Source organism: Carcharhinus amblyrhynchos, chromosome 5, assembly GCF_965287045.1.
Source record: "Carcharhinus amblyrhynchos chromosome 5, sCarAmb.v2.hapA, whole genome shotgun sequence".
In the NCBI taxonomy this organism is placed as follows: domain Eukaryota; kingdom Metazoa; phylum Chordata; class Chondrichthyes; order Carcharhiniformes; family Carcharhinidae; genus Carcharhinus; species Carcharhinus amblyrhynchos.
The window spans coordinates 1,592,549-1,607,040 of record NC_137328.1 but is presented as its reverse complement, the minus strand read 5'-3'; the positions used below and the strand labels follow the sequence as shown (position 1 = coordinate 1,607,040).

The window sequence follows — 14,492 nt, the reverse complement described above, 5'->3', positions numbered from 1 at the left end:
GTGGATAGGACATACCGGGGCAAGTTTCCACAATAAATCCTAGAAATAAGTTCAAGGTATACATTTTCGAACCTAAAATTAGTCAGAAAATAAAAACAAGGTTGATTGGTTGCAGATTAAATATTAATTGGATTAAAATTAAGGTGTGAAGACTGTAACGATAGATAAACTAGCATTTTTAGATGAAGGAAATAGCTGATTTTGTTATCTTGGTTGTAAAAACAGGACAATTTAATTGGTTAGTTTAGGTCTTCAGTTCACTGGTGTCAGTATGGTTGCTAAAACAATTCCTTGGGGTAAACTTTACGGAGGTATGGAGATAAAAGGAAAACAGCTACTAGAATTTGAATGGGAATTAGGAATGTTTGTAAAAATTGTGCCTTGTGAGGCAACTTCAATGTAACGTTTTTGTATATTGAAAATTCTATTTCATACTATTAGTCTGCAAATAATAAATATTTAATGGTGTGAAAATTAATTTGAAGCATGCTGTTCATATCCAATACTTCCAAATGTGCTGTGCTGTGCTTCATAGCGGCTTTCTGTTTGTAGCTATAGGCTTTTACAAATTTATTCTATTTTATGATCTTGATCAAAGAAAGGGGAAAATGTTACAAAAGGACAGAGGTTGAAACTACTAAAAACCAAACTTGGGATAGGCACCATGAAGTTCCTCATACAGAGTGATAAATACACAAGGTAGATTTCTGCAATGTACAGCAACTAAAGATTCATTCCTATAGCACCCTGAACATGTAAAGCACCTTTACAAGATTGCCTGTCCAATTCCAGCCACAACAGATGTGGAATTTGAATTTAATATTAAAAAATATAAGAATCTACTGATGACCATTTAACCATTGACGATTGTTGAAAAACCCATGTTCGGTAATGTCCTTTAGAGAAAGAAAGCTGCCATCCTTACCTGGTCTGGCCTACAAGTGATTCCAGTCCCACAGCAATGTGGTTGACTCTCAACTGCCCTCTGAAATGGCCTAGCAAATACTCAGTTCAGGGGCAACTAGGGAAGGGCAATAAATGCTGCCCTGCCAACGACGCCCATGTACCATGAAGAAATAAATTTTAAAAATTAACAAAATTTGGCACCAAGCCACAATGTGATATTGGATTGGTTTTAAGGAGTGTTTTAAAGAAGATAAAGAGTGTAGTGGTTTAGGGAGGGAATTCCAAACCTTAGGGGATAAACAGCTGAAGACATGTCTGAATGCTGGAACATTGTGATTGGGGATGTAGAGAATTGGAGGAACACATCTCCAAGCATTATAATGTACACTATGAGAGGGGCGAGGACAAGGAGAGATTTGAAAACAGCGATGAGAATTTTAAAGTCCATCTGTGTAGGTGCAGACCTCAGAACCTGTATATATTGCAGCTTTATAATCTAATAGATAAATGAACTAAGATGGATAAGTAACCTTCCTCACTGTGGTGATGTGATTGCAACATTGGGATTTGAAGCAAAAATATCATTTATAACTTTGAGGATATGCAAATATTCTTCCTTTATTATCCTTTGATGAACCTTGATGAGATCACCATATTAGCAGGCATTGTCACAGGGAGCACTTGTTCCTTTAACATATTTCTAGTTGGAACTTTATGGCCCCCTGCGCTCTCATAGTATAAATAATGTTCCTCATGGGACTATCTTAAACCGTTACTCAACTGCAATACGATTCTTGTCTGGGCCAGTTACCATTTCTGGTGAGATTTCTTTTGACCAAAGTGCATTTTGACATTGACATATTTAATTCTGGAAGTATAGTTGATGAACCCCGGGAGTAAAACATTCTGTGTGGTAGTTTACTGTGGTCAGTACTTTGTACAACATTGTACAATCTCTATTTTACTAACATTTCTAAGAAGGGAAGAAAATCTTGTGACTTCCATCATTGGGTATGAGATCAGCTGGTCCGACTTGGAAATCCTGGATAATCCCAGAAATTCAGTTTAAAATCTTTGGAAGTTTCATGCTGAAAAATGATCAAATTACTGCCCTGTAAAGCCTGCAGCAGGACCCAGTGAAAAGAAGCATGGAAGCTAATCTAGGACTTACAGCAGTGACCTCCACTGAAGAGATAGAGACAAATTCGCCTGACTGAGTTCAACTCCTTTCGAGACTCACAAGAAGTGCATCATATAGGTCAACACGTAGTCGCCAAAAGATGGAAGAATACTATTAAAATGATCAGCTGTCTTCCAAGCTGTCACATTCCTCACCTGGCCAGGCATCCTACTTAACCTGGAGAGTTCAGGTTGATGATGAGTATTGAAAGTGGGAGGTGGGGGGGAGGTTATAGTGGAGAACATTGGTGGTTCAATGTCCATAGCACCATTAGAATCCCTACAGTGCAGAAGGAGGCCATTCAGCTAATCAAGCCTGCACTGACAACAATACCACCCAGGTCCCATCCCTGTAATCCCACATATTTACCCTGCTAATCCCCCTGACACTAAAGGTTAATTTAGCAACCTAACCCTGTCTATTTTTGGACTCTGGGAGGAAACCAGATCACCTAGAGGAAACCCATGCAGACAATGGGAGAATGTGCAAACTCCACAGAGACAGTGACCCAAGGCCAGAATTGAACCCGGGTCCCTGGCGCTGTGAGGCCTTAACTACTGTCCATGGGGTGGGGACAGGACGGGCTTTAAATTCAAGGGCAGTTTGGGCTGCCCTTTAAAACAGCCTCCTGACCGCTATGAAGCAAGGCTTGTAGGTGTGTTTAGGCCATGCCCCTCTCAATTACAGCACAAAACACACCCCTTCAAAAAATGGCAAGGTGTGGGAAAATTCTGTCAGAAAACCTGCCTGTTTGTCTGGGGAGAAACAGCCAGTTTTCTGACTGAACCTGACACTTTGTCATTTTTTGGGTGAATTGCGCTCAGTAAGTAGTTTCTGATCACTCTCCTTAAAATATGCACACCGTACCACAATGTCTACAGTGTATTTGAAAAATGAAGTATCCTGTGCTCAGGCGAGTAATCTGCCACATTGCTGAAACAACAAAATGGGATATAATAATCTAAAATATGACATGTCTATTAAACAAGTATTTGATTATGGGCCAAATTTACCAAGTCTGATCTGAATAGGCTGTTAAAACCTGATATTTATTGTGGATTTTTTTTCTATAAAGGACTATTGAGAACTAAATTTCATATGCTCTCAACCTCACATCAAATAAGTGAATAACACAAAATTTTGGTTAATTTTTTTAAAATCTAAATTTAGAAGAGATGCAACTGTTTAGTCATCTGAAAAAATAAATCGCAATTTTAAGTGAGTTGCCACAATGTTAGTTTCTTTTTGCGTTTGATGTTAAATATACAACTATAATGAACTGTAATATAGTTTTTTTGATCTGATAGTACATTCTTGTACCAACATTCTGCAGGAAACTTAGAGGCAATTAAAACCATGGGATGAAAGGCAATGCAATAAACCTGAGATATTTTTGCAAAACTACAACATTCATTGTGATTTGTAGTTAAATTACACTCACATTATGCAGATGACTTTTCATGTTATAAAAGAGGATGACACAATTGGCTAGAATAGCCTGTGTTTCATAGCAGACATTTCACTTTGGGTTTGGAGTAGCGAGATACTCTTCCTTTTGCTCCAATTCCTCTAAGTATAGCCACTGAAATATAAAATATCCCTCCAAATTTGGGGTCTTCAGTGCTTTTCACAGTTTCCCTCAGGAACAGAGTAAAGATTGTCTTCTCATTGGACATAAGGGTCTCATTGATTGCAGATTTCCCATCAGTTTGGGTGCCCAACCAATCTTGACTAGCAAGCAGAACTCAGTGCAGAGTAATAGAGGACCTTGCACTGTAGCCTAAACGGTAGCATGATATTCACAATATCTCCTTCCAGCATCCACTTTCATGAGCCTAGCCTGGTCTCTATGGTGGCAGAAGATTTAAGTAGTAAATGAAAGGCTTGTAATCTGCTGCTGATAGTTGTCAGCCCTCCACCCTCTTGGGTCTAATTAAACTCCAACTTTTACCTCTGCCAGATATTTCCTTTCTTCTTCCAAGACTTTCAAATTGTCTTTAGACTGGCTCAGTAACAATGCAAAGTTCACTGAGCTGATCAGGCACTTTTCAGTGAGGTCTCATGGTGGGCTGAAGTCCATAACTGCCTCCATTCTGCCAGTGCAATTAGATTCTCAGAATTTGGAACTTATTGAATGGAAGTTAATGACAGTGATGAAGGGCCTGTCCACAGCCTGGAGAAGCCTATCACATCCATTTCTGGAAGGCTCAATGGAATTCAATTCCAAACGGGACCTTCATGCCAGGACACTCTGCTCCTGGAAATCCTGGTGTGGAGCAGACAGTCTGCCTCTGTGAGCTGACAGTTTGCCAAGACCAGACAGGGAAGACACGGCAAGTGAGTAAGGGGTATCGATTCCAGATTCCAGGCCTGTCTACCAGAGTTTTCCCTGCATCTGTAAATACGAGTGACAGCAGGATGCTGCCCATAAGTGGCAGAAGTTACTAGAAGAATCAATTTTAGAATCTTCTAGTTAGAAAGTGGACCTCGCTACCACAAGAGGTTCTTGAAGACTTCTTCTCTAGTGTGGATTTAGGAGCAGAAGCTATCATCAGAGATTTAATGTCAAGTTCCTTAACCAGTTCAATGACCTGCTGGTGAGCAAATCGAACTCTAGGATGCTACCCAGAAAAGGTGCTTCCTTATTTGGTCAGGCTTTCCATAGTCATAGCCAGATGAGGTGTTTTTGAGGTATAATTTGCACATCAGGTGTCCAGTCTGTATTCTATTGTCCAGGGAAGATTGAAGCCTTGTCATTGGGATACTGGGTCAGGGATATTGGGGGGATTTTCTGAGCCACCTGTGGCCCGCCGTTGCCCAGCAGTGGAATCATCTGGTCCTGCCATTGTCATTCGGATTTCCCATTGATTCCACCACCACCACACCACCACCCCCCCCCCCCCCCCCCCACCTTCCCCCACTGGGAAACCCACAACAGGGATACACAGACAACAGGACCAAAAGAGGCTGCTGGCAGGACGAGCTGGATAATCAGCCCAATGAGTTTATTTGGGAGGGAGGGATTTCTGTCTAAGCTTTCCTTCAGATTTCATCGGTGTTACGCAGTTTGGTTCATGTTCAGTGGGGATTTCGTAGAGCCATATGGTGAGTTGCAGGGGGCGGGGTAGCTTAAAGTTCTATAAGAATGGGGAGGTCCCTGTTGCGATGTTACCAGTTATTTCTCTGTGTTGCTGCAGCCCATCAAATGGAGGCAGGGATGGTATTTGAGGGGATTGGTAGCCACTGATCTGGAGTTGGTCTCAGAGTTCCAGCATTTATCCTCATTAGTTCAGTTCCATATAGCTCAACATGCAAGTAAAATAGTAAATGTTTATAATGTTAAAGAGTCTCGATTCTAGAAAGTTAATCTTAGTGCTGCAGCTGAGTTGCTTAATAAATTAACCATCTGTAAATTACAGTCAGTTGCACAAGTCCCATGGGTGGCCACAATCCACAGGTTTCACTACTAGAAGGACAAGATCATATCTTGTACGAGAGCTAATGAGGTTAAAGAGATACAGTTTCAAAGACACCTTGTGTTGTCCCTGCATCAGGGTTAGTTTAATATGGCATTTAAGTTAATCATGAGCAATATGGTGCTGCACGTAATTGTCCAGAAGTCACCCAGAGCGTACGATGAAACAAATAACTTTCCATCAGATGACAATATTTAATATCAGCAATCCACAGAAGGATGTTCACCACCATGGAATACTAATTTGGAATAAAAGGGGAATGTCGCTGGGCATGTAATTGAATAATTATGGAAAATGTAATGTTCACTCCCATGTTGACTCACGTGTTTAATACTGGTGACCAGTACCACTCCACAGGTTTTTGACTAAATGCAGAATATGTATATGACAATGCAATGGGGTATGCCCTTGGGAAGTAAATGTTGCTCGTGCCCATTTGTAAATATTTTGCAAATATAGAAGCAAAAGTCCTAAGCAAACACAGTGCCTCAGAATGTAGGTAGACAAAATGCAAATACTTTCCCTCAGGAGCTTGTCAACAAGAATTAAATGTGGGTTTTAAAGCTTGAATAGCTCAGTGGGAGACTAACCAGAGAAGGAAATATTCTCTTCGGTAATGGGCACATTTTTATTTTTACAATCCATCTTAAAGGTATTCAAATTGCGACAACATGGTTCTGTTCCACTCTGCTGTGTTTTTTTTTGCCGTGGCATTCGCAGGGTTGAACCTGCCCCAGTCTTGGTCGCTTGGTCTCTTGCCCGTTCTTGATTAAATCAAGCTGAGCATTCCTGTGAAAGCTGGAGGAAGAGATGGGCTGCCTGCCAAACCTGCAGTAGTGACACTCTGTTCCAGGCAGGTCACTAAACCTCTCCTATTCCTCCCTTCCTTTCTAAAAAGAAACAGCAATCTCATCTTTGTGAGCACAGTGTCTCAGTCTGATAAACTGCAAATTAATCAAAGTAAGAGGGGGAGGATAAAGCCATGTGCCTCTCTGATATTAACAGGGCACAGTACCATTGCATTAGTGCTGCATGAAACTAGAGTGTAAACAAGTACTTGCAATTCAGAAATTACTGCGAGTTGGACGGCAGTGCGATGCAGTCCATTTTCAGATGGTCATGGGGTGAAATTGGAAAATTTTACTTCCAAGTTGTAATCAGCTTAAAGCCTTTAGAAAATAAGGTCTCTCGTTGCAAAATGTTCTGTTGCAGTTCATTACTTTAAAAATGGAATATTTGCCAAAAGAAGGCAACCAAAAAAAGGACTTCTTATTTTTAATAAAACTTCTGGGTATCGTTGTCGACATCCTGTGCTAGTTCCAATCACTCGTCACTCACACAGTTCACAATTGGAACACACACACAGCCAGTTCAGAGCAGCTCATCTATTGACTTTGGCCCGTCCCAACCTCCCTCTGTGGAAAGCTGTCACTGGGGAAATGGTGACTCTGCAAAAGGGCAGGAAATGAGGCTGCTGGTTCTTGTCGCTAGGATATTAACTTGGGGTAAGGGAGAACTGCTTAATTCCAGCTATTTCCGTCAGCTCATTTACATTTACCTGGACGATTCCGCTTGTGTGGACAACAAGCAATTTTAGTATCTAGTTTCTAAAACCTGTCCTGTCGAATGTGCTGCTGATTAGGCGACTCAGTTACAGCTGTGAAAACAATGTTGATTTGAGCTTCTTGAATCTAGAGCTTGTGGGTCCGTGCGAGTTAACAGCAGCACCCTAAAGATGGGAAATTTTGAACTGAGTTTGGGTTTAAGCCACATTGCCAGGGAAAGCAGAGACAGTTTTAAGCTTCACCTAAGCTGTGATATCCCAAACCTGGGACTACTTAAATCTGGCAACCAGTGCCCAAGACAAAAAAGTGATCCAATTGCTACCATTAAAACCCTTAATTAGTGCAAAAATTTATTAAAAAATGCAAATTATATTACAATAAATTTTATATCAATGCAGTTATCTCTACATGAGATGAAGAATTTTGCAAGTTTTTAACTTCATGGCCTCTTCCTTTAAACTGTGTTTACAGCTGTAGCCAAAACTCCAAAAATGTTACAGAAGTTTCAAACTTACTTCTCAGTGACTATGTTCTAAAGCAAGTTTTTTTTAAACATGTATGAGTGTCTTAAAGAAAAATCCCCCAATCATTCTGTATGTAGGCATTGCCTGGTACTGTATAGGATCTTGCACATTGGGCTTCCAAGGTTGGATGCTGGTCTAGACTGAATTGGATAACCTGAGCTTCATAATGATACAGCAGTACAATTAACCTCAGTATTGCCTTATCTAGGGAGAGTTTTGATGTCTGATCACTATCCAAAGACCACAGTTAAAAAGTGTACATCTAAATTTCGACTGAGCTAAGAGACCATAACCTGCAGTGTGGCAGTGGGTGGGAAAAGCAGCATTGAAGCCGTCAACCCCAACAATGGCTTTGTCCACCATATTGTTAGCCTGATAGAAAAAAATCCCCCAAAGGGGCAGGTCCCACAATGTTACGCTGGCAAGACAGGCTCTCATTACACCCATCCCACTAGCAACTTAGATCAGAATCATCATTGTTCACTCCAGTGGGATTTTCCCATCTCACTGCACCAAATGGAGATTTGGGTGGCCACCAAATGCTCTGACAATACTGCAATAGGAACATGTTGTGAATAGCAGGTGAGATCGTGTCCTTCCTTTTTATGAAGATCGGGCCACCATTTGTAAAGTACTTGTAGAGGCCCCCTCATCCCACCCCCCAAAAAAGAAATAAAAACCGAAATTCCACCCCACCCCTCCCCCAGTGCAGCACTGCCCTCCCTGACACTGCCCGATAAGATCTTAACCCCCTAGCGATGTACTCACTTGAGCTCCTATGGTGTGTTCTGCCCACCAGGTGTTTGCTATGGAGGACCTGTGGTGAATCATGTCAGAGTGAATGGATGATGTAATGGAGGGAGGCTATGGATTGATTATCAGGACTAGAGACTTGATAATCAGATGCAGATTAACTATAACAGGGTTCCTGATGTTGAACATTGGGAATCCTATTATGTCACGAGTGGGGTGCGGTCAATTGCTTTACATCGTTACATGGGCCGTACAGTGGCACAAGGTGCCTCACAGTGCCAGGGGCCTGGATTCAATTCTGACCTTGGGTCACTGTCTGTGTGGAGTTTGCATGTTCTTCCCATTTCTGTGTGGGTTTCCTCCCACAGTCCAAAGATGTGCAGGTAAGGTTGATTGGCCATGCTAAATTAACCCTTAGCTTCAGGAGAACGTGCAGGGTAAATATGTGGGGTTACAGAGATGGGGTCTGTGGGAGATTGTTGCTGGTGCAGTCTTGATGGGCTGAAAGGCCTCTTTCTGCACTGTAGGATTCTGTAATCAGCATGAAGTACAATTTGGGGCTGTGTCAGGATTTTCCACTCCTGTTGCTAATCCCACCTGATGAAAATGGGAGTGGAAAATGATGCTTGTCACAGTCAAGTAGTCAACTGATATTCACCACCTAGAGTCACCCAATAAGAACGAATACTTGGTGAGTTTGGTAATATCCATGAAATCCCAGTCTCTCACACCAGCTCCAGTACTGCAGGGAAGAATATTTTGCAAGAAGGGGAAATAAATGCTGCAAGACATTATCCTTTCTGATATTGTGACTATATAAATATTTTCTTCATAATTGTCCAGTGCTTCTGATTTCTAATCAACAACTGGGCTTCAAAAACCAAATCAAATAGTTGATTAGCATTTAACCACAACTGATCTTCAGATACTTTACTAATACAAGTGCAGTTGAGCTGTTGCTATAGAATGTTTACAAATACACCCCACTGGGTCCAGTGAATGATTTTGCAGGTCTAAGGGCCACTTTGTGAGTCCCAACTAAGCAGGGTGGGCGGGTGCCCAAAGTGAGATGAGAATGAGCTTGATTATCATTTTGAGGTAGAGATTTAATTGCTTATGAATTAATGCTGATCTTAATGAAAGGATTAAGGTGATCAATCCCCCTGTTAGTTTATTGATGATACAAAATATCTGGAATTCTGGAAAATAGTTTGTTTTTCCTAAATATTTGTAACATTCACCTAAAACATTTTAAATGTAGCTCGATTGTGATGTGATTTACTTGACAGTTCCACTGTTCGGTATTGTACTTTATTAGATAAGAGTGTCCTCTAACATCTTGGACTTTCTGAGGACAAAAAGGATGTGATTTGTATACAGCCGATACTTTACTATTCGTCACTAGCAAGCAGAAGTCAGGTAGTTAAACTTCTTGCTCTGCGTGAACAGTCAGAGGCCAGACAGGCGCCTTGCACCTTGACCACCTATTATGAAGCTCTTTGCTGCAATGTCATGTGAAAGCAAGTTAATTGGGTGAAGCTGTAGAGCATGTTAGGGCCATGGTAAAGGGTTGCTAGCTGACAGCTGAGTGTCAGTAAGAGCCAGTCAAGTGTGGCTGAGGAGACAGAGGCCTGTCACAAAGTTCATGTGGACTACAGCACTGTTAGAGAGCTGATGTGTCAGAATCCAGCCTTATTGCATGCAGACACCTCAGTTTTCACGCTGTATATGTCAACTATTGTTACTCTTATTTCTTTTCTTCAAAGTTCCTGCATCCAAATGATTGGACAAAGCATTTCAATGTTCCGTATATCAGAGGTAAATGATCACGTGATATTCAGTAGAGTACAGATATGCTTCTGTGAGAAGTAAACAATTTCTCCATTCTTTTACTTTTTAAAACTTGGACATCAGTTATCAATCCTTAAAATGACACAATCTATGAATAAATTCTCAACATTCTTTATATTGTACATTATTGTACTGCCATTCATAATGGAATAGAGTTAAACATATCCCAGTAACTGAATTATTTAATTGCACAATTCTGCCTTTAGGTTTGGTCAAAAAGACAACTTTGATTTACACAGCTATTGCAATGGTATAATTTTGCATATGTAAGGTGTACAATGAAATTTTAAACCAATGGCACGATGAGAAGCATCATAAAACCACATTGTTAAGTAACAAGATAATTGAGTTAGATCAGAAAGATTGACATACTTAACAAATTGTGGGTTTATGTAACGTACAAAACTTGCATTACCCACTCAACAATTTAGACTGATTGTCTGGGTCCCAATCTATAGATATTATAATTACCAATTCCAAATGATACAAACTTTTAGAAATAAATTAATTTCTCCCAGAATCAAGTCTATTCAGTAAGCAGTAGTAAAAATATTTCGGTGAAAGAAAATGCACATGATCTAAGAATTAAACAGGACCAAATGGAGACGTATCTTTCCTACATGACACAGCCTAATGCTCTATTATGCAAGATAAATAGCTCAACCACTCCCTTAATTCAATTAAATATTTGACTAATAATTTTAATTTTATAAAATTTGCCATTAAATAAAAAGATTAGGTGTCAGAAATGCAAATTTATGGACAGAGATTTATGGTACAAAATGGAATGATGGTTTATTCCACACAGTTAGAAGCCTATGTAAATAAAGGCATTTCTCTTTTGTTAGTTTAGATTTTAAAATACAGCAAGTTTCTCTGAGCTCATGTTATAGTACTCAAAATAATAAGGCACAGAGCTTTAAAAAGATTGTTTGAATTTTGTAGTTCTGTGAATTGCAGATAGCTATGAGCTATAAAAAAGCAGAATATTAAAATCTACATGAAAAGGACTTTTTAAAAGATTTACAAATCTAATAACATTTTAATGACCTGGGTAGTAACATGCTAAGTCAGTATTTCACTAAGGTTAATAATGTAAAGAGAATTTCTGTTTTACAAAGAAATAGTAAGAGCTAAGCTGCACTGCAGTTCCCCACAAAGATTCACTGATTCAAAATATGATTTTAAATAAATCTTTCATTTCAGCTTCCTATTTGACACAATCTTACTGTTATATATTTGCATTAGTTCACTGTGAAATGTCATTGAATGTGTCTTAGTGTGTGTTTTAATTAAGTTAATTTTTTTCTAAACCTAAAACTGAACTATATGCCCAAACGTTAAGAAGTCTTTCCTGTGTGGGAACACTAAAACAGACTTCCATCTCATGTGCCTGCACGAGGTTTGTTTGGGGACTACCATAGTTCAGCCAGACAAATGAAGTTGATCCAGTAGGATGAACATGGGTGATCAGTCTTTGCAGTCTGTTTTAAATTAAGACAATGAAAAAGAAATAAATTCAGGTGTAACTTTTTAAAGCTTCATTTGGAATGTGGAGTGTCGCTGGCAAGACAAGCATTTATTGCTCATCCCTAGACGTCCTTGCGATGGTAGTGGTGAGCCGCCCTCTGGAATCGTTGTAGTCCCTGAGGTGTAGGTATAGCAGTAAGAAAGCACTACTCTGAAAGCTAGTGGCATTTGCTACCTGTTGGACTTTAAAGTGTTGTGAGACTTCTTATTGTGTTTACCCCAGTCCAACGCCATCTCCACATCGTATAGGTATAGCCACAGTGCTGTTGGGGGGGGGGGGGTGGAGTTCCATGAATTTGAACCAGCGACAGTGAGGGAACAGCAATATATTTCCAAATCAGGATGGTGAGTGACTTGGAGGGGAACTGCCAGGTATCTGTTACTCTTGTCCTTCTAGATGGTAGTAGTCATGGATTTGGAAGGTGATGCCATGGGAGTCTTAGTGAATTCCCGCCGTGCATCTTGTAGATGGTACACACTTCTGCCACTGTTTGTTGGTGGTGGAGGGAGTGAATGTTTGTGGATGGAGTAGCAATCAAGTACACTGCTTTGTCCTGGATGGTGTTGAACTTTTTGAGTGTTATTGGAACTGCATTCATCCAGGCAAGTGGAGAGTATTCCATTGCATTCTTGACTTGTGCCTTGTATGTGGTGAACAGACTTTAGGGAGTCAGGAGGTGAGTTACTCTCCATAGGATTCGTAGTCACAGTATTTATATGGCCAGCCCAATTCAGTTTCTGGTCAATGGTAACACTCCAGGACATTGATAGTGGGGATACAGTGATGGTAATGCCATTGAATATCAAGGAGGATTGGTTAGATCCTCTCTTGTTGGAGATGGTCGTTGCCTGACACTTGTGTGGCACAAATGTTACTTGCCACTTGTCAGCCCAAGCCTGGATATTGTTCAGATCTTGCTGCATTTGGACATGGACTCGCATGTAAAGTGAAATGGAAAATTGCCAGATTTCATGCCAATGTCAAGGATGAATTTTGCCTCCAAAATCTCTTCTGATGATTATTTAGGGTTCTTGAGGGAGTTTTAGTATCAATTCCTAAATAAATTGTGTCAGTACATTCTCAATGTAATCTTTCTGCTTGGTAATTTGAAAAGTGAAAATTTGGAGTAGTGTGTTTAATGAATATTTTAAGAGCCTGATTTTAGTTTCTGTTTAGGGTAATATAAAGGGAATCAGAAGGATTATTTGTCATATCTGACCTAGAGGTCTTTGATAATATCCATTGCTGCAAAGTAGATAATGTTCTGTTCGGTACTACAATGCTTTTGCCCCACTTAGCAAATAAATAAGTCTTACTATCTGGTAAATTGTACTTGTAACACTCTGCTTTGTTTTGAAACAAAGAATGAAGTACAGTATTTTTCAAAATTATTATTTAGTTAGATCACATGTCTTTTAAATTAGTTCATGCATTGATTAAAGTCTTATAGTTTATATTTCTATTACAATCATCTTTTTTCCGTATTTCATGAGATGTGGATGTCACTGGCGAGGCCAGCATTTGTTGCCCATCCATCATTGCCCTTGAGAAGGTGATGGTGAGTTGCCTTCTAGAGCCACTGCAGCCCATGTGGTGTAAGTACTTCCACAGTGCAGCTTGAGAGGGAGTTCCAGGATTTAGACCTGGCATCAGTGAGAGAACCATGATATATTTCCAAGTTAGGATAGTGTGCAACTAGGAGGAAAACCTCCAGTTCCCAGGTATCTGTTGCCGTCCTTCTAGATGGTAATGATTGTGGGTTTGGAAGGTACTACCTAGGGAACCTTGGTGAATTCTTGCTGTGCATTTTGTAGATGGTATGCATTGCTGCTACAATGTGTCTGTGGTGAAGGGAATGAATGTTTGTGAATGGGGTGCAAATCAAGTGGGGCTACTTTATCCTGGATGGTGTTAAACTTGTTGAGTGTTGCTGGAGTGGCAATCATTCAGACAAGTGGAAAGATTCCAATACACTCCTGACTCTTGTCTTGTAAGATGGTGGGCAGTCTTCGGGAAGCCAGGCAGTGAATTATTCGCTGCAGAATTCCTAGCCTCTGACCTGCTCTTGTAGTCACAGTATTTGTATAGTCAGTCGAGGTCAGTTCTTGTCAAAGCTTAAAATCATTTATTTATTAACTGAAAAAAAATTCGTTTGAAGAAGCTTTATAAAAGTGACCTCAGGAGTTTTTGCAAATATCAGGTTTTGTTATTGAATCTATGATCAGATTGACAAATTATAATACATTAGTGCATGAAAGACAAAGTATTCTATATTTTTTCATGTTTTGTACAATTGCATTTTTGTGATCCACTCCTAAAATAATTACTGTTAAAAGTGTTGCAAAGCTCAGTTGTATTTTTGATTTTAAAGGATTGTTTTTAATTTGTGTCAGCAGAATATCATGTAGTATCAATAATCAGTTGACATGAGAATGTTGCTTAATGACATAATACTTTGATTTAGACTAATTGGAGTAACAGAATTTTTTGCTGTGATGTAGCACAAAGTTGATGTGGCAATTAGTCAGATAACAACACAATTTATGATTAAAATCAAAACTATAAAACAGGCCAATCTCAAGAAATTCACATAGTTTAAATATTACAAATTACAGGTGGCTATAACATAAAATTTTAAAATATATAGCCTTTTTTTAATTGCTTATTAGTAATTTGGGATGTTTTATCATTCTACATCAAAACTTG

At 39.7% G+C, this 14,492-nt stretch overlaps 1 protein-coding gene across 2 annotated transcripts in view; it reads left to right on the top strand.

The window, feature by feature from the left end:
* Positions 1-14,492, top strand: part of ccdc171 (coiled-coil domain containing 171) — a 218,560-nt gene that overhangs the window by 192,924 nt on the left and 11,144 nt on the right. Inside the window, exon 25 of one of the 2 annotated variants that reach the window (XM_080188306.1) lies at positions 10,171-10,222. The exons of the other annotated variant lie outside the window; for it this stretch is intronic. Within the exon in view, the coding sequence (XP_080044432.1) occupies positions 10,171-10,222 (52 nt within the window). The remainder of the gene's footprint in view (positions 1-10,170; positions 10,223-14,492) is intronic. 2 annotated transcript variants of the gene reach the window in all.